Source organism: Hemiscyllium ocellatum, chromosome 39 (genome assembly GCF_020745735.1).
Source record: "Hemiscyllium ocellatum isolate sHemOce1 chromosome 39, sHemOce1.pat.X.cur, whole genome shotgun sequence".
Classification (NCBI taxonomy): Eukaryota; Metazoa; Chordata; class Chondrichthyes; order Orectolobiformes; family Hemiscylliidae; genus Hemiscyllium; species Hemiscyllium ocellatum.
Window position 1 is genome coordinate 14,924,396 of NC_083439.1, and position 21,063 is coordinate 14,945,458.

The following is a 21,063-nucleotide window of genomic DNA, read 5'->3' on the forward strand; positions in this document are numbered from 1 at the left end:
CACAATCATTTTATAGCCACTCCTAAAATTATTTAGATAGAAATAAAAAGACCAACTTCAATATCCTGACTACATTAGCAATGCATAGTATAAGTGATTCAGAATAATTTGTCTCCATGAAGTGGAACGATCTGAAATGTCCTTTTATTCACATAAATTTTTTATTGAGAAACAAACTCAGCATTAGATTTCATTTCGATATAATTTTACGTGAAGAAAGAAATCCAATTTTGTTTTGCAGTGAAATCTAATTTAAAGTACACCTGTAACAAATTCTTTTGTAAAAATAAAGGCTGCTCTCACATCGTTCTGGCTCACATTTGCAAATGATTAAAAATATTTCCAGGGCTCGATGTACTTATGAGATAAATGATGGAATCTGATTTTCAGAGGGTATCATTTAAAAACTTCGAGCTAAAACCACATTGCAGCAGAGTCAAGAGAGAGGTTGGACCTTCCTGAAGAGTCTGCTTATCATCGTTAATTGGATGGCAAGCCTGCCCTCTGGCAATTAATTGGCCAATTCAGGGAAAATTGCAAGAGACTGACTGTTTAGCACACAGCACAGATCTTCAATTGTTATTTCAAATCAATTTCAATGTCCTGAAGCTCACATGCAAAAGTAAAACCTGTCTGTGGTGTTTTATAATAGCCTGTGACTGATTTCATTATTGGACTGTCTTGGCTGGTCATGTTACATATGGGACAGACCGTTCTGTAGATGTGGTCACTATGGCACTTTGCAGTACTTTTCCATACATACCATTAGTGTTGAGTAGGTATATGGGTAGTGATATGCCAGGTAGCAGACATCCTTCGAGTGTAGGAAAGTGATGGTGAATGTCAAGGTATAGTATGATGTTTCCTTCTGCCCTCTTGTAGCTGCATTATATCTGCAGTAATGGTTTCTGTGGAAACAGAATAATATTCAGCTGTTACCTGTACAAGAAATCCACTGTGTCCTACTTTGCCAAATGTGCTGTAGTTCAATCCCTGTCAATCTGGTAGATCACATTTCACAAGATAGAGTTGAAAACATGGTGCTGGAAAAGCACAGCAAGTTAGGCAGCATCCGAGGAGTTGGAGAATCAACATTTCAGGCATAGCTCCTTCATCAGGAATGTGGGGGTGAGGGTGGGGGTGAGGATTGGGGGTGCGGAGCTGTTGAGAGATAAATAGGAGCATGGGGATGGGGATGGGGTGTGAGTGGGGCAGGGAGTGAGGCAGCTGGGAAGGCGCTATGTAGATGCTGCTCGGGGGGTGATGGTGATAGATCGGAGGGGAGGTGGAGTGGATGTGTGGGAAGCAAGGTGGACAAGTAGGGACAGTTCAAGAGGGCGGTGCTAAGTTGGAGGGTTGGATCTGGGATGAGGTGGGGGGGAGGTGAGGTGAGGAAATTGCTAAGGTCAATGTTGATGCTGTGTGGTTGGAGGGTACCAAGACAGAAGATGAGGCGTTCTCCCTTCAGGCATTGGATGGCTTGGAATTGATGATGGCAGAGAGCCAGGACTTTCATATCCTTGGCCAAGTCAGAGGGGGAGTTGAAGTGATCAGTCACAGGCCAGTGGGTTTCAGAGATGCTCCCTGAAACATTCCACAACTTGGCATCCTGCCTCCCCAATGTAGAGGAGATTACATCGAGAGTAACAGACACAGTAGATGAGGTATTTGAACGTGTGGGAAAATCTCTGCCAGATGTGGAAGGATCCTTTGGGGCGTTGGATGGAGATGAGGGGGGAGGTGTGGGTGCAGGGTTTACACCTCTCGTGGCACAAGGGAAGGTGCCATGAGTGGAAGGTGGGTTGTTTGGGGAGGATGGGGGGCGAATGAGGGAGTTGCAGAGGGAATGGTCTCTGCGGAATGCTGATTGGGGTGGGGAGGGAAATATATCTCTGGTGGTGGAGTCTGATTGTAGGTGACAGAAATGCCATTTCAGAAGAAAAGCCTTATATACAGATGTGTACTTCCTGCATGCAGAATACACATGTCTGTATATTTTGAAAGATGTATGTTACACATTTCACATCTCTGTGGATTTTGCATCTAATTATAAAATACAGATAGGAATAGTGCCTGTATGTGGAATACATAGAAATGTTATCACAACATGATGTTGTGAAATTAAATTTACTCCATTTAGTAATAGGCTGGTCCCAGAAATGAAATGACCAGAAAAGCCTCATAGAAATCTAACTAGTTCACGAAAATATTCCACATTAAAAAATTTGGCCTGCAACAGACAAATATCGTGTGGTTGATTCTTTATGGTCTGATCAAGTAACCTAGCAAACCATTGAGTCGTACAAAGGATCACCACCAAGTGTGCAACACATGCACCTCCTACTAGAGGCATTGATTCAAGGATCCCAAGAACACATTGAAGGGAAACACACTTCACAAATGAATGCAAGTATCATTAGTACATACTGAAAGGTGATGATGTTACACAGAAATCTGCATCACACACGAGTATTTCACAAGTATCTACATTGCATTTGCATGCATACATGTGCTTAGCACCTGAGCAAAATTCAAATGCTGCCTCTTACGCACATTTTGTTTGAGCAAACATTCATTTTGCATTCTAAAATGTTAGAGATTAAAATTGTTTAAAATCCAGTTCTAATTTTAAAATATAACAAAAATTGCAAAGGCAATTATGAAGAGATTAAATTCTGAAAAATAAAGTGACAGTGAAGACTGTTTCAGGTTTTACATTTTGAGAAATCATCACGTTATGATTATATGTGATCCAAGGATATCAGATACTGACAACTGTTGATGTGCTCAGAATATTAGCTTAAACCCTTCGGAGAGGAATGAATATTCCTCCACTTCCATAGCAAGCAACAATGTGAAAAATAATTAAATGTTCCATTCTCTTAGAGGTATTAAACCAGAACATCATGACACCATGTGTTTAAAATGCTTTCTTTAAATGTTAAGAATATTTCATATCTAATGGACTTCTGCAGAAGACACAAATAAATCAAGATAATTTAGAACAATGCCATATGTTTAAAAGTTATGAATCTGGTTAAAATGAAAGAAATGTTACAACTTAAACTCAAATGCCTCCCAAATCCCAGAATTATTTCACAGAGACAGAGATGGCAAAAAATAAACTCAACATTTCCCTCACTCACACAGGAAGTCATTTTCTGGCCATTTGTGGCTTTTGCATATTTCAGGTTAGAGATGACATTCTCCAAGATTAGTAGATGGATACATAATGTGTACAGTTGACAACACTAGTTATTTAACAGTAGCATTAACCAATCCAAATAAACAGGTCAGTATCACCATTACAGAATCACAGAATAGTCAGAGACTGTAGGAGGCTATTTGACCCATCTTGTCTATGCTGGTCTGCTGAAGGAGTACTTCACGGGTTGGTACTCCACTGCCTTTGTTCGTAAAGCTGATCATTCCTTTACAGATACTGATCCAATTGTTCTTTGAAGACCTCAATTGACCCTGCCTCCAACAAACTCCCAGACAGTGGATTCTGATCCCAACCTCTCGCCACATGAAAGAAACTTTTCCTCTTGTAATTGCTTCATTTGTCGATTACTTCAAATCTGTGTCTACTTCTTCTTCAATCTTTCCCCAGTACTCCTTCAGCAGACCAGCATAGACATGATGGGTCAAATAGCCTCCTACAGTTTTTGCCTGTTTACTTTGTCCATGCCCCTTATAATTTTGAAATACCTTAATAGATCTCCTCTCAACTTTCTCTTCTCAAGGAAAACAGTTCCAATGACTTCAGTCTATCTATATAACTCAAGTCCCTTATTCTTAAAGGCATTATCATACTATCTCTAAAGCTTTCATATCCTTCCTGAAATGTGCAGTCCAGACAGCAAAGTAAACCTTCAGTCCAGGTCAAGCCAGTGTTCTGTATAAATTTAATAGCTATTCTTTACTTACAATCTCTAAGACCCTATCAATAAACCCTAGGTTCTAAAAACAGGATGTTCACATTAAGTATTTGTCCACTTATATTGACAACGTGATTTGTTGTCCTGTGCCATAACCAACAGGAAGCCTTTGTTTGATTAGACATACCAAACTGTACAATACCACAACTATGATTTGTTTATTTGTGCATGGGATGTGAGTGTCACTGGCTAGATCAGCATCCACTACCAATCCCTAATTGCTGAAGGCAGTGAAGAATCTGTACATTGCTGTGGGTCTGGTGACAAATGTAGACCAAACCAGGTACATATTTACGGGTGGCACGGTGGCACAGTGGTTAGCACTGCTGCCTCACAGCGCCTGAGACCCGGGTTCAATTCCCGCCTCAGGCGACTGACTGTGTGGAGTTTGCACATTCTCCCCGGGTCTGCGTGGGTTTCCTCCGGGTGCTCCCGTTTCCTCCCACAGTCCAAAGATGTGCGGGTCAGGTGAATTGGCCATGCTAAATTGCCCGTAGTGTTAGGTAAGGGGTAAATGTAGGGGTATGGGTGGGTTGTGCTTCGGCGGGTCGGTGTGGACTTGTTGGGCCGAAGGGCCTATTTCCACACTGTAAGTAATCTAATATGGCAGATTTTCTTCCCCTAAGACATCAGTCACCCAGTAGTAGGTGTGTTTTCATGATGATTGACAGTGTTGTCAGAACATTAGCTTTTTGTTCCAGATTTTAATTGAATTCAAATTTCACCACCTGCCATGGGAACTCATGTCCCCATAACAAATTGGTCAACAACTTTGATTACAACCAGTTGAGGCTCGAAATAATGCTATTTTTTTCACTGTACAGTTACGTTTTATCCCTCTCAAAGGGACAAACAATGGCTGGTCATCCAAAATTACAAAGTGGTAACGCTGTAGCCATATTGAAAGTTAAGTGTACAACGCATTGGAATTTTACTTCAACTGACCAGTGGGAAACATCCAGCATTGGGCTATTAGCACCACTTTGTATTTCCAGTGTTGGGTGAATACATTCCCACCCATTCAGTTTTTTGGGGTGGCATGAACAAATTAAATTCACGCTGCATATTTCAAATTGTACACAGGCAGAGCCATCCTCCACTAGAAATAATACTCCAAATCTATTCTGTTACAGCCCAAAGGCTTAATTTGATGCATGTCAAATATTCTCTGTAAACTGAAAAAAATGAGTTTTCACTACCTACCAATGGATGAAGACATAATTTACTGTCACCTGAAGAAATTCTCAAACACTCTGGTATGAGACAATTTATGCAGCAAACACTGCACTGTGTTATATCAACAATCTCACTGAATGGGCAAATTGGAAATGGAAGCAACTAAATGTTTCTGTCAAGGGAATAGTTTCTCTATTGCTATTAACATTAGCCACACAACCATGCACTGGAATCTGATAACCAATAGCGTCATAAGAGAAAAAAAAGACCCGATTACTGAATGTTCCAGAAACTGTTATATTTACAGGTTGGACATCAGGCAAAACACAGAAATCTCAACTCTATAAAAGAAATGAGATTGAAATCTGAAAGAGAAAAGCAAACAGTGGAAATAGTTCCTTTCATAAACCCCTTTGCTTCAAGAACTAAATGCAATAAGGAAAGTGTGCATTTGTTCTGCAAAACTAAAATAGAAACAGGAAATGCTGGAGAAACTCAGCAGGTGGGGCAATATCTGTGGAGAGAGAAATAGAGTTAACAATTTGAGTCTGGTATTGTTTTCTCCAGAGATTATACCAGACTTAAAACATTAACTCTGTTTCTCTCTCTCCAGATGCTACCAGATCTGTTGTGTTTCTCCAGAATTTTCTGTTTTTATTTCAGATCTCTAGCATCAGTAGTATGTTGTTTTTATTTGTTCCGCACTTACTTGATATTGATATGAATCTCATTACAACCTTAAATTCACGCTGCATATTTCAAATTGTACACAGGCAGAGCCATCCTCCAGTAAAGCAACTGGTAGAAAAAATCTGTACATACAATATTCACAATACTATTGTGGTTCAGTTCATGAGTGGAAGAGGAGGATTTTCTCAGCCCTTGTCCCAATGGAACACCGAGGGCTGGATATATTTTTGATGGAGGTGGGAATTGGGAACCTTTGTAATGTTACATCCTGCCTCTGCTCTGACAATATCAGCAAGTGAAAATTTCATCTCCTCAAGGGTGGGATACCCTGGCATTATGCCTGCTGTTGGAGCTGTGTGTCCAGTGCTGAGGCAGACCACAAAAATCATGCCTTTATGATTAGATTCCCTACAGCGTAGAAACAGTATGCATGGAGTGAGGTGCCAGTGGTGGAGCCTGGTACAAACACAACATTTAAAAAAGTATCTGGATGGGTATATGAATAGGAATGGTTTAGAGGGATATGGGCCAAGTGCTGTCTAATGAGGCCAAATTAGGATATCTGGTCAGCATGGACGAGTCAGACCAAAGGGTCTGTTTCCATGCTATACATCTCTATGACTCTATATCAGGCAAATTCTTCAGACCAACATAAAGCCGCCTTCACTCTCACCCACTGAACCAAACTATCCCTTTCAGCCCATCCACCTCTTAGCTTCCCTTCTCCCCTCACGCTCTCAATCCCATTATCCAATATTCATTCGATACACAGAATTCGCAGCCCCTATAAGAGGAATTGGAAGTCTTTTAAAAATCCCATGAAGCTTTAAATTACACAAGTATCTCTTGAATGTTGTTGCTACTACTTACAGCTATCCTTGCCACCTACAGGCATGATGTGGCATGCTTGTCTTTCTTGTGTCATCCTCAGACAGCCATTGTAATTCAAACAAAACCATTCAATGATAGTTATCGTCTAACTATCTAGGTGAGCCCCTCCTTCCACGTTCTGTGCCTTATGGATGTCATGGCACACCTTTGGTGCAGGTCCAAGACCCTACGTTCCGTACATTAGCATTTTAATAAATATCTTAATATCCACATTCTAATTTCTTACACACTTGAGTAGGCATTTCAAAAAGCAATTGTCGTCTTTCGAAGTTTTATAAATCTCGCAGATTTCACATAGCCAAACAGATGGCTGAGCTGTTCACTAAGGTATGAGTAAAAGCCATGGAGAGAATAGAATAATTAGCCATTGCATTCTCACTGAATTCAATCGAACAGAAGTTTAAAGAATCAAAAAGAAACAAGTAGGTCAAGATGCAGCTTAGTTAAAAGGCAAATGAAAATCAAAGCACAACAGGAAGGGCTGGGAAATATATGCAGAAGAGTGGACCAGATATTAGAGCCAGTAATAATGGCAAAAAAATCAAAGCTTCAAACTCTTTATCTGAATGCAGACAGCATTTGTAACAAGATAGATGCACTGATGGAACAAATAGAAATCATAATGACTTGATGGCTATTACAGGGACATGGCTGAGGAACGGTGATTCAATATTCAAAACTACTTGATATTCTGGATAAATAAACAATGAGGAAAGGGAGGTGGAGTACTTTGTCAATAAAATAATAATATGTGGCATGATGAGTAGTGAAACAGATGCCATAGTTCGTGATATGGAATTCATTTTGATGGAAATAAGGAATAGCAAAGGAAAGAAGGTATTGGTGAGAGTCATCTATCAACCCCTGAGGAGTCACCTCTCTGTAAGACAAAGTATAAATCGGGAAATAATGGAGACATGTAAGGAGGGCACTATAGCTATCATGAGCAATTTTAATCTGCATATTAATTGAACACTTCAGATGGGTAAAGGCAGCATGGAAGACAAATTTCTGAAGTGCATCAGGGATTGTTTCTTAGAGCAAAAATTGTTGCTTAATCTATTTGGGAACAGGCTATTTTATGTCAAGTAATAAGTCATGAGCTAAGATTAATAAGAGACCTCCTAGTTAAAAGGAACCTCTCGTGATCACAACATGGAAGAATTTCAAATTTAGTTCATCTTGAATAACGGCAATTACAGAGGTATGAAGAAAACGCCAAAAGTAAGGTTTGGAAAACAGACAAACGGGAAAGTAGTGACAGACATTTAAGTAGATATTCATAACACTCAGCAAAAACTTATTTGAGCAAAAAGAAAGACTCAGTGGGAAGGGTAAATTACACATGGTTAACAAAGGGGTTCAAACAGAGAAACCAACTAAAACTAAGGCCCTCAAAGTCACAAAACTAGTGAAGACCAGAGGATTAGGAAATTTTTAAGCACTAGCAACAGATGGCTAAAAAGCTAATAAAGAAGGAGAATATTGATTATGAAACTAAAATGGCAAACAACATAAAAACAAACAGCTTTTACAGCTATATGAGAATGAAGGGAGTAGTTGAGTAAGTATAGGACCTTTGGAGGATGCACCAGGGGAGTTGATAACATGGAATAGGGAAATGGCAGGTAAGTTAAATGAATATTTTGTATTGGTCTTCATAGCGGTGGACATTATAAAAATCTCAAATATAATAAATAAGCAAGGTACTGATTGGAGAAAAGGATCTTGCATCAGTCTCTATCACAAGGGATAAAGTATTCACCAAATTACTGGGACTAAAGGTGAAAGGTCTCCAGGACCCGATGGCCTGCATCCATAATTTTGAAGAGAAGTGACAGCACAGATCGTAAAGGCTTGGGTCAAAATATTCCAAAATTCACTGGATTCCAGGAAGGTTCCTGTGATTTGGAAAACTGCGAATGTGGCCCTCATTTTAGGAGGGAGGGAGGTAGAAAGCAGGAAGTTCTAAGCCAGTGAGTCTAACATCTGTCATTGGGCAAATGCCAGAATTAGCAGGATATTCAAGAAAGCTTTGTGGAATCAGAGTAAACGCGGATTTGTAAGAGGGAAATGATGCATGACAAATTTGATAGAATATTTTGAGGATCTAACAAGCAAAGTTGATATAGAAGAATCAGTGGCTGTAGTGCATGTGGATTTCCAGACGGCATTCAATAAGATGCCATGTAAAAGATTCTTGCACAACGTAGGAGCTCATGGTATTGCGAATAATGCATTAGCATTGTCTGAGAATCAGTTCACACAGAGTCTTTCATGGATCTTTTTATGTCGCAATGTTGTAATTAGCAGATGGCCACAAGGATCAGTCTTAAATTCACAATCATTTACAATCTATGTTAAGGACTTAGAGGAAGGAGCAAAGTGTAAAACATGCAAGTTTGCAGACAATACAAAAATAGATGGATGAGCTTATTGCAATGAGGACAGAAGGAATCTGCAAGATGTGTAGATCATAGAATCCCTACAGTGCAGTTAGAGAGCAATCGCCCCATGGAGTCTGCACAGACCCTTTGAAAAGCACCCCACTTATACCCACCTCCTCACCCTATTCCCGTAACCTTGCATTTATCATGGCTAATTCACTTAGCCTGCACATCTCTGGACACTGAAGAGCAATTTAGCATGGCCAATCCACTTAACCCGCACATCTTTGGACTGTGGGAGCAAACCGGAGCACCCAACAGAAACCAACACAGACATGAGACAAACATGCAAACTCCACGTAGACAGTTACCTGAGGGTAGAATCAAACTTGGGTCCCTGGCACCGTCAGACAGCAGTACTAACCACTGAGCCACCAGATCACTCCTGTGGTTAAGTGAGTGGGAAAAGTTTGGCAGATGTTGTTGAATGGAAGAAAGTGTGAGATCATGCCCTCACACTTTCTATTTAGGTACCTAAATAGAAGGAGACTCCTAAAAAGTACAGCACAGTGATCTAGCTGTTTTTGTGTATGAAACACAAAAAGTTGGTTTGCAAGTGCGGCAAGTAATTAAGAGGCAAATAGAATTTTGGCCTTTATTGCTTGGGAGGTGGAGTTGAAAAATGCTAACATTTATAACAAACGTACAGGGTGTTGGTGAGACTGCACCGAGAGTAATGTGTATAGTTTTAAGCAAGAATGTACTGGCATTGATGGCTTTTCAAAAGCAAATCACTAGGCTGAATCCTGGCATCAAAGACGGTTAAACAGGTTAGGCCTTTATTCACTAGAGATTAGAAGAAAAAGGGGTGATCTCATGGGGCTTGACAGAATAGGTATTGATAAGATGTTTCCACTAGTGGGACAATCTTGAATTAGGGGATAAAGTTACAGAATAAGGGAATGCTCATTTAAAACAGAGTTGTGAAAGAATTCCTTCTCTGAGGACAGTGAATTAGTGAGTTTTGAGAAGGTTTGGAGCTCAGTTGAGGTTCTGGATGGAGGTTTGCTCGCTGAGCTGGAAGGTTTATTTTCAGATGTTTCGTCACCATACCAGGTAACGCCTTCAGTCCGGAGGCTCACTGAAGGTGTTACCTAGTATGGTGACAAAACGTCTGAAAATGAACCTTCCAGCTCAGTGAGCAAACCTACATCCAGGGTAGTAAATATCTGAACTTCTCTATCCCAGAGAGTTGTGAAGATTTATATGAGTGAAAGTATTTAAAGAATTTGATTTGTTAAATATCAGGAAGTTGAGGGCTATGCTGAGTTGGCTCAAAGTGGAAATAAGACCTGGGGCAGATCAGCCTAATCTTGTTAAATGATGAAGCAAGACTGAGGGACTGAATGGCCTACTCCTGCTCCTATTTCTTATTTCAATGTTGTATAATTCAGAACAGCACATGACCTCGTGGAGCAATTATTCCAATGCATCTAAACACTTTATTTTTTTGTGATTCTGCATTCCCATTTGACAGTTTTCCAAGAAGTAACATCTCATCAAGTATACTATTTAATGGTCACTTCCATTTTCCAATCCGAGCACTGACATCACTCTGCTTACTAAGCACAGATATAACTCAGACTATATCATTTCATGCTGAACAATAAAAGGAGGCAATGCTATTTGTACTTCCCTTTTAAACTCTTCTTGCCTCACATCCAGGGTTCATGCCTAGATGTGATTCAGGAGAGTGTCCTGAAAATTGCAGCTGTTCTGAAATGTCCACTTTCAGATTTAGACCAATTACTTCAAAACATTGTATTTGAGGTTCCCCACCTGCATCCTTCTCTACTGAAAAATAGCCAGAGCTGGAACTGGAGGCAAGGCATCTGCCACCACTGCACAATGGCCATTTCTTTCCAATTCTCACTCAATGCTTTCGGTAAAAAGAACTGCAAAATACACAACTTGCCTCCCACATGCAGAAGTCAAAAGACTCGGCCGACAAGGTCCTCACCCTATTAACATTGTGCCAGGATCCTAATTGCTTTCCTGAGATAGAGTCATAGAGTCATAGAGATGTACAGCACAGAAACAGACTCTTTGGTCCAACTTGTCCATGCCGACCAGATTTCCTCACCTCATCTAGTCCCATTTGCCAGCACTTGGCCCATATCCCTCTAAATCCTTTCTATTCATATACCCATCCAGATGCCTTTTAGATGTTGTAATTGTACCAGCCTCCACCACTTCCTCTGACAGCTCATTCCAAACATGCACGACCTACTGTGTGAAAACATTGCCCCATAGGTCTCTTTAAATCTTTCCCCTCTCACCTTAAACCTTTGTCCTCTAATTTTGGACACCTATACACAATGGAAAAGAACCTGGCTATCCACTCTATCCACGTCTCTCCAAAAGGTTACCCCTCAACCTTCAAAGCTTCAGGGAAAATAGCCCCAGCCTATTCAGCCTCTCCCTTATACTTAAACCCTCCAAATTTGGCAACATCCTTGTAAATCTTCTTTGTATCCTTTCAAGTTTCATAACATCTTTCCTATAATAGGGAGACCATGGAGAAGCATGAGCTTCTTCCAAAGTAAGTGCCAGCCACAGCCTTCCATCCATCTCCTGCTGATTTGCAGGGGATGCTGACTGTGCGTAGGCCAATGGCTTGATGAGGGTAAGGGGTCTATTGAGAGCTATTACTGTAAGCCCAATCTTCATTTAATTTTAGTGCAGTGACTTAGTAACTACTGTTCACTTTCTTGTTCTTTCTGTCACCATTATGCACTGTCTGGTGGTAACCTTACAGTAGGAAACACCACTAGCCAAGAAAAAGGCCTGAGATGAAAAATCCTAGAGATTCGAGAGTTAGGCTTGAGCAATTTGGTACAGTCCTAGGTTTCATTCTAAGGCTGGGGAATTGGTCCTATTCCTTGGATGCTGCCTGACCTGCTGTGCTTTAACCAGCAACACATTTTCAACTTGAATAAATCTACCCTGGTCTGATTCTAACATTTGCTAATTGTGTCATGTTTTCATATGACAGTTCTTGTGAACTAATCTACAACTAGATTGTTCACTGTCATCTTCTGCAAGGTAATTAGCAATATTTAACCCAGTCTTATTGCACAGTCTGCGATACACATCATCATAAAGAATAAAGACAACAGAATATCTTGAATACAGAGCTTTGTGAGGTCCTATTGGTCAAAGGATTTTCTAGGATGATGCACTCAATGAAGGGCTGAAAATGTGTTGTTGGAAAAGCGCAGTAGGTCAGGCAGTATCCAAGGAGCAGGAGAGTCGACGTTTCGGGCATGAGCCCTTCTTCAGGAAACGTCAACTCTCCCGCTCCTTGGATGCTGCCTGACCTGCTGCACTTTTCCAGCAACACATTTTCAGCTCTGATCTCCAGCATCTGCAGTCCTCACTTTCTCCGCACTTAGTGAAGGGCCAACCTTTACAGTAGGAACACTGGCTGAGCTTGTATGAGAGTGATGAGTAAATTGACGGCAGAGCCAATCTGCTCAACCAGCAGTATCATCCTAAGTATGCAATACCCACATATTGCCTGTGGCAATACTTACAACAAACCATTTGACATGCTCATTGAAAAAGACAGCAACAGTGCAGGATTTACTGATGCTGCTGAAGATGCATCACTGTAAGACAGTGGTATATAACTAATGAGGCAAATGCGTAGCAAGGTCATTCAGAGATCAATTGTAACTGTAACACAGTTGTGTTTTTGTTTATCTTTTTTTGGCAAGTCACTACTTGAGCCAAGTAAAAGGATACAGGGATTTTTGAATTTCCTGTTCTTGGGAAGGTTCTCTGCTTTTGTTGTCCTTTCCTTATTTTTCATCTTGAAATGTGAAACACAGATTAAAAAGTAATGTCACAAGCATTTCAAATTGAACTGTTATATGTATCTGAAATAACTCCACGTAGGCCAGCATCCCGTCACCCAGTCACCCTTTATTTACATGTGGAGAATCCTTGATTCTGATCCAGCCCCCTCAGAACCAGCTCTCACAGTGAACAGAACATCTGACACTCCTGTTTATATCTGTCAGCCAAGGCTCCCTGATTGGACCAGGTTAACAGCCCCAATCAGGGGACTTATATTCTATGAGTTCCACCTGGCTGACCCTGTAACACTCATGACATCCATCCCCCTCTAAATCCAGGCACATACGCCTGTACTTTCTCTTGTAGCCTCTCCTGGGGCATCTTTGCATCAGGTCTGGTTCCTCCAAACTGAGCGTTGGATACAGGTGATATTTACGGGAATATAGATTGCCTCCTGCACCCAGAACATCTATGAAGAAATTCCACCTCTTCTTCAGGGAGTAAAGACATTGAGGCTGCGACATCCACTGTGTCCATCTCAGATTCCGAGGTTTCATCGACACTAGACAGAGGGGGAGAGCCCACAGATTCCTGCAGCATTTCCAGCTGTTCTGAGAAGCCGGGTATGTTTTGTTCCTGTCCAAAGTGCTTGCTAAAGGCCGTCACGGGACCTGATCTTTTGCCAAGCATGCCTTGTACCCAGGCAGCACCATTTCTGTGTTTTCAGCACCAAATTTCATCCAATGAAGTAAACATCTCTCTGGCTTAGAGGAATCTTGTGTCTGGTGTTGGCATTCCTAAATGTCCCCTCTTCAAAAGTCCTGGTGCTGCATCTTCTCCCCATTAGTAACTCTGCTGGAGTTATCCAGTAGTTGCATGGCGGGTGATCCAATAATCAAATAGGAACCAGAACAGTTTGATCTTGGGTGATGCTGGAATCTGTATCTCCCTTTCCCCTGAGCCACACCCCCCTCTCATTTATCTTTCAGCTCCCTTGGACCTCCACCTCATTCCTGATAAACATCAACTCTCCTACTCCTCAGATGCAGCTTGACTGGCTGTGCTTTTCAACGCCACAATTTTTGGCTGCTTCTTTAAGCCTGCCTTCAAATGTTAGACTGTTCCTTCTGCTAGACTAGTGGGTGATGGTAGGTATGGAGCTGATCTTATATACTGAATGCTGCTTTGACCTTAGGGTATACACGAATTCTCTCCTGGGTAAATGATGGCCCGTTGTCTGTGACCAACACTTCCTCAGGCCCATGTAGCAAAAGCTGCTGGTAGACTTCCTATCATCACCACCTTGTTTGACAAATGACCTCAATTCACATCCAACCACTTGGAATAGACATTCACAATGGCTAAGAATGCTAAGCCCATGAAAAGGCCAGCGTTGTCAATGTGTAACCGAGTCCGGAGATTACCTGGCCATTGGAGAGCTGCTGGCAGTAACTTATGTCTGGTTGGCACTCTGGGCATTACCCCACCAACACAGCGACATCTGCATTCAATCCTGGCCACCAGACATAACTTTTCACCAACATCTTCATTTTGGAAACCCCTGGATGACCCTGGTGGAGTTTCACCAGTATCGGGCAGTGATTTTTGCTTTGGAGAGTTACTCTTGTTCCATAGAATAATATGCCACTATCTACAGTGATCTGATCTCTCCGGGACTGAAAAGGTTTCAGTTTTGATTGTGACAGTCCTTTGGTTTCCCTCATCACCACCAGCTGTTTAAGTTTTTCCCAGACTTAATCTTTGTGTCCCATGTCTGATATTGTCAGCTGTGACTGGAAGGGTGTCCAGAAAATTCAAAACCATTACTGACTCTCTCAATGGCAACACCACCGACAGTGTATCATCCAGAGGGAGTTTGCTCATCCACATTTTCTATTTGGCCTCCCAGATGGTGTTCCAACTTGTAATTGTACACTCTTAGAATGAGAGGCCCCTGCTGAATTCAACCTGAAGCTGTGGGCAGCATAGTCCTGTCCTCTTAAGTAGCCCAAGCAGAGGCTTGTGATCCATTATTATTACAAATTTACATCTGTAAAGCAATTGGTGGAACTTTCTCACACCAAAGATAACCGCCAAAACTTCCTTCACTCCCTGGCATTACCATCAGTGAATCCCCCACTTTCTCGAAGTGCTCTTTATTGGTCTTCCCTATTATCAGTACGTCACTCAGATAAATGGCGACCTGGGTAGATCTTGTAAAACGTTCTCCATCTTCTGCTGGGAAATGACACAGGCTGACGATACCCCAGAAGGCAGTCTCATATATTGGTACAAACCCTTATGGATATTAATTGTAGCAGACCTCTGGGAATTCTCAACTAACCCCAGTTGCAGGTGGGCAGGCTCACGTTCAGCTTCATGAAGAGCAGCCACTGCCGGCCTTACATATAAATCCTCTAAGTGAGGTATTAGATCTTTATCCAGCTGCAAAAGGCTGCTTACCTTTTACCTGCAGCATTTAAAATCCCTACAAAGTTGAACCAACTCATCAATCTTCACAGTAGGTACAACCGGTGCTGTCAATTCTGAAAATCTGACTGGTTTGATTAGTCCTTCAGGTTCCAGCCTCCTGATTTCTGCTTCTACTCTTATCCGTGAGGCAAATGGCACTGGGCGGGCCTTGCCGAACATGCAAGGTGACCTTAGCTCCTTTGACAGTCTCTGGACCTTCCTGAAAAACTTCCAAGTATTTAATTAGGACTTCCCATGCAGCCATTATCTAACCAAAAACTGTTGAACCTATCAAGTGAATGTTTCTCAACTAATTTTGCTCCATCTGGCATGGCCCTGAACCTTTTACTACAAACTGTGGTAACTGAACTAGCTGCTTCTCATACGAGACCAGAACCAAAGTTGTCCCCTTAATTAGTAACAGTTCCCCGATATAGGTTCTTAGTGTAACAAGACCATACACAAATGTAAGGGTATGAGTCCAGACTGTTTCTGTAATTACTGACACATCCGCAGCAATACCAACCTCCATTAGAACCAGGTGACCATTTAATTAGATTTCTATTTTGATTCATCCTTATTCATTTATTTGTTGTCACGTGTATTTTTTTACAAAATACGGTGAAAAGTGTTGTATAGAGTCACCACTCCCTGGCGCCATCTTAAAACACGGAAAAATAAATCAAAACATTGAACATAAAGACAGGAAAATAAAAAAAAGAAAATGTATTCAACTTTACAGTCTATCTTAAGTGCGCTGCTATGAACCTGGTGGCTAGGCCTGAGTCCCTTCGCCATGCTGCTGTCATTGGAATGCAAGTCACCCACTGTTTGGCGCCATCTTGCCTCCACTTGATATCCATGCCACTATGAGTCCTGACTGGATCTCACCAATGCAGGTGCCACAGATGCTGCTGGGGACCATACCGGCCCAAACTTGACTCCACCACCCTCCATGAGTCCACTTCAGGCCCACCTAGCCCCTGCAGCCACTGCCAATGTTGCCAGGTCTCAAGGGCTTATGCCCGAAACGTCGAATTTCCTATTCCTTGGATGCTGCCTGACCTGCTGTGCTTTAACCAGCAACACATTTTCAGCTGTGATCTCCAGCATCTGCAGACCTCATTTTTTACCCTCATAATGGGCCCAAACTCATCTCTGGATTTGGATATTGATGAGCTATTTAACTGTTCCAAACTAAATGTAGGTGGACTTTCCAAGGTGTGCACTCTCCTGGATACCAACCTTTGACTTCTCTTACATCATTCAGGCTTAGTTGGACTCTTTTGCTGTGTCGAGTCCACATACCTACAGAAACTATAATGGTTTGTCAGTCCAGAGCCTGAAGAAAATGTAAACTGTTTGGCTGAGACTTGGCTTTGTTTTGGGGTTTTGTTGTGGGCTGACCCAGAGTCCCTCTGTTCAGGATATGTCCTGGGTGAGGCTATGCAATTGTCTTTACGCAAGTGGTTTTCCCCAAGCTCATTTGGATTAGTGAGGGTGTCCACTTCTATCAACATGTCCTGTAGCTCCCATGCTCCACATGCTGTATTTTCTAATAATGAAACCAATTGCACCGCCTTTTTGAAGTCCCATTGAGCTTCAGCTAATAGGCACTTTTGCACGGTTACATCAATAATCCCACAAAATCCCAGTCTCTCAGCATCTCATTAAGGGTTAAACCAAAGTCATGTTCCTCTGCCAATCATCTTAACCTTGTCAAAAATCTCGGCATGAATTCCCCAGCTCTCAAACTGCCGAGTAAAACCAATAGCTTCACAAAATTAGATGTGGCTTAAGGTCATAATATTCCTTAATTAAATTGGTCAACTCTTGAAAGGTTTTAACATCTGGTACCTCTAGGAAATGTCAATCTCCTAATAACCAAAAAATCTGCAGGTCCACAAGCTGTTAGGAGAATTACTCATTGATTTTCATCTGCCTGGATAAAAACAATGCATTCTTTCCACATCAGGGCACAGTCTTCAGCAGCAGGATCGAATGAGTGAAGTTTCCTAAATAACGGCATGATGCCAAAAGTGCTTAACCCAACTCAAAAGTAGCTGTTGCAAGAGAATTTCTTCAGGAGCGTGTTTTTTTTTCTCTCATCGTCACTGAAATAACTCCAGGGAGGCCATCACCAAGTCACCCTTTATTTATACGTGCATAGTATTTGACACTGGTCCAGTATCCTCAGAGCCAGCTCTCAGAATGAACAGCACTTTAACTTTCCTGTCAGCCAGCGCTCCCCAATTGGACCAGGTTAACAGTCCTAATCCGGGAACTCATTCTATGAAGGCCACCTGGTTGACCTTGTTACAGTCATGACAGTACTGTTTTACTATTCTAAATAGATAGTGTAAAGTTTCCAAGCCAGTGTGTATCTTCATATTTCCAACCTGCACATATCCTTCAACAATTAGAATTGGTATTGTAGTCCAAAGGCTCTGTATGTCACTGAAGAGACGGTTTCCTGTGGCACCAGTGGGGAGTATGAACACAGGTTAGAGCATCATTCGTGGATCTGACTGGTTCCCCAAAATCTGAGGATTCAACATTTTCCCATGGATCTCCTTCCTGCCATCCTTTCTGATGGTAACTCTATCTGGGTTGTTTGGACGAAAGTAGCTCATCTGTGGAAACATGAAGAACATTGTCCTATTCGTTATTCTGAACCACACATGTGCTGGAATTATAGGAGATTTACTGCAGACATCAAATCAGAGTTGTACAAAATAATTGATTCTGTTCCAGTGTAGAAGATTAATGCACACAGGTTATTTTGTGAGTTTAAATATTTGCAAAAAGAAAAGAATTTTGAGCAAGAGCTTAAAGATCATATTGCAAGTACAGTTTCCATGCTATTACCATATTGGGCACTTGTTAAGAATGAAACCATCTGGCACTTACAAGATTGTTGTGAGCCTGAGGACGTGTTGTCTCCCTCACTGAGCAGATTGATATTTTCAAATCGACTCATCTCAAACAACTATCTGGGTTGGGGTCTTCATAGCTTCCTTGTTGTGTTGTAGCCATTTATTTTGGACTCAATTTTCATTCTTGACATACTTTAGGAGTTCACCAATGTGCTTACTTTGATTTTATGTCTTGTGTGGAGATTTTTGCCGCACTAGGTGATCTACAGCCTCTCCTGGTTCAAGTTGGTTCATGTTTGCACTGAAAAAAGGGTCTTGATAATTAATAAATTAATAGTTTTATTAATACAAAAAGTTCATTTTCAGTAAAGTAGTTGCTTTTTGCTTTGGAAATCTATTTGCTGGCTTTATCATTAGTTTGTTATGATCATTAATATAAGTTAAGACCTCAATTCTCGCTGAAAAGGAATTTTTTGATGTAAAGTATTCAGGTTTGCACATAGTCACTTAGGAGTAAGCACATGCAAGATTACATGATGTTTGTTGAGATATAGCTTGCGAGTATTCTCAGAATGTATTTGTTTCATGAATTCAATTGCTTCAATCCATTATTTTCTCCTGTATGTAAGCATTTGTCAAACTATGTGATTTCTTTTCTTGCATAGGTCTACTTCAGAGATGAATGTGGTGGCATTTTTCAATAAGAGCACCTCCATCATAATTACATCTCTTTGCTAGTCAAAACCTTGCAATTGCTGCATCAAATGTGTTTGCATTGATGTGAACAGTTTTCATAGCACCAGAAAACAGACACACATAGGTCATATGGTTTAAAGAGAATACTAGCGTCTTCCTCAAGTTAGTTAACTGGGAAGTTGTAAACATACGTACATCATTTAGAGATAGTTGTTTAAAGGTGATTACCAAATATGCTAACAAGGTCTGACATTTGTTCCCACTAAGGTGAGTAATTTTGTGAAAGCTAAGGCCTCCTTCACTCAGCTATAAAGGAAGCTTTTATTTTAATGGAAGCACACACAGTCCAAGGATGAAAATATCCACAGATCTCACAGACACGGCACAGTGGCTCAGGGGTTAGCACTGCTGCCTCACGGCACCAGCGACCCGGGTTCGATTCCAGTCTTGGGCAACTATGCGGAGTTTGCACATTCTCCCTGTGTCTGCATGGGTTTTCTCCAGGTGCTACGGTTTTCTCCCCCCACAATCCAAAGATGTGTAGGTTAGGTGAATTAGCCATGCTAAATTGCCATAGTGTAGGTTAGGTGCATTAGTCAGGGGTAAATATAATGTAGGTGGAATGGGTCTGGGTGGGTTACTCTTCAGACGGTTGTGTGGACTTGTTGAGCTGAAGAGCCTGTTTCCACACGGTAGAGATTCTTTCTATGAAAGCTATAGATGAGAAGTTAATGGCTGCACTCCCAAAGGTTCTCAGTCAAAGTCAATGATCTTGTTGAAATTGCTCCAATCACAGATAGAATGAAACTTCCTACAAATGACTTCATACTTCTCTGGGATGGTGAACTTCTGAAAAGCATACATGGGCATGGGATATTTTATTTTTTTGAAACTCTTCCCGATGATGAGTCACCAGACCTGAAACTTTGATTTCTTCCTGCAGATGCCCCCAGATGTGTTGAGTTTCTCCAGCAATTTCTGTTATTGTTTCAGATCTCCAACAACTGCAGCTCTTTGTTATATTTCAGCTCATTAGCTGCTTTGCTTCAGTTGTTGATCTTGTATTAAGCCAATTATGTTGTGTATGTGGATTTTCAGAAGCGGTTTCTCCCACATAAATATGGCTGCATAAAGATCAGGCTCATGCGATAGATGGAAATGCATTAAACTTGGATAAACTTGGATTAATTAAAAGAAATCAGGCAGCGACATGAGAAAGATCAGCATTGGAAGTAACGCTGTTAATTATTTTTATCAAAATGGATGCAGGGATTTACAGACTTATCGTTCATTTGTTGAATCATCAGGTTTCAGTCTGTTGGCAGAGTCCAGGATAATCTACAATGATCTCATTAAATGTGATCGTAGAGAGTGAGGGTCACAGACAGAGTGGTTCTCAGGATTAATAGGAATTAAATTCCTACAAATTCATCAACAAACTCAAGATTTCTTTTTAAGAAAGTCAAGAATCATGTTTGTCTTATAATGGGACTGATATGCTCTCACTCATACAGACTCACGATGGAAGCTTCGTATTTGGGACCCAACATCTTCAGGTATGTCATCAATAACCTTTCCTCCATCATAAGGTAAGAGGTTCACTGATAGAAAATGCCATGTTTGGCACCATTCACAACTCCTCAGATACTGTAGCATTTGTGTCCACATGCAGCTTGACCTGAACAATATTCAGACTGGGCTGACATGTGGCAAATTACATTCACACCTCACAAATTCCAGGCAATGATCATCACCAACAAGAGAGAATCAAACCACCACACCTTGACATTCAATGGCATTACCATCATGGAATCCACCATTATCAACACTCTGGGGTAATGATTGACCAGAAACCAAACTGGACCATCCATGTGAATATTCCAGCTCCCAAAAACAGATCAGGAGCTGGGGATTTGGCAATGAGTCATTCAGCTTCTGACTCCGCAAAGCATAGTCCACCATCTACAATGCACATGTCAAGAGTGTGATGCTACACTCCCCACTTGTCTGGATAACTTCAGCTCCAACAACACTCAAAGCTTGACAGCATCTTGCACAAAGTAGCCCAGTTGA

General features: G+C 41.3%; 1 protein-coding gene across 1 annotated transcript in view; it reads right to left on the reverse strand.

The window, feature by feature from the left end:
* LOC132834190 (cytosolic carboxypeptidase 4) overlaps window positions 1-21,063 on the reverse strand; it is a 248,579-nt gene that overhangs the window by 117,069 nt on the left and 110,447 nt on the right. The window contains exon 16 of the mRNA XM_060852856.1: window positions 764-908. Coding sequence (XP_060708839.1) covers window positions 764-908 — 145 coding nt within the window. The remainder of the gene's footprint in view (window positions 1-763; window positions 909-21,063) is intronic.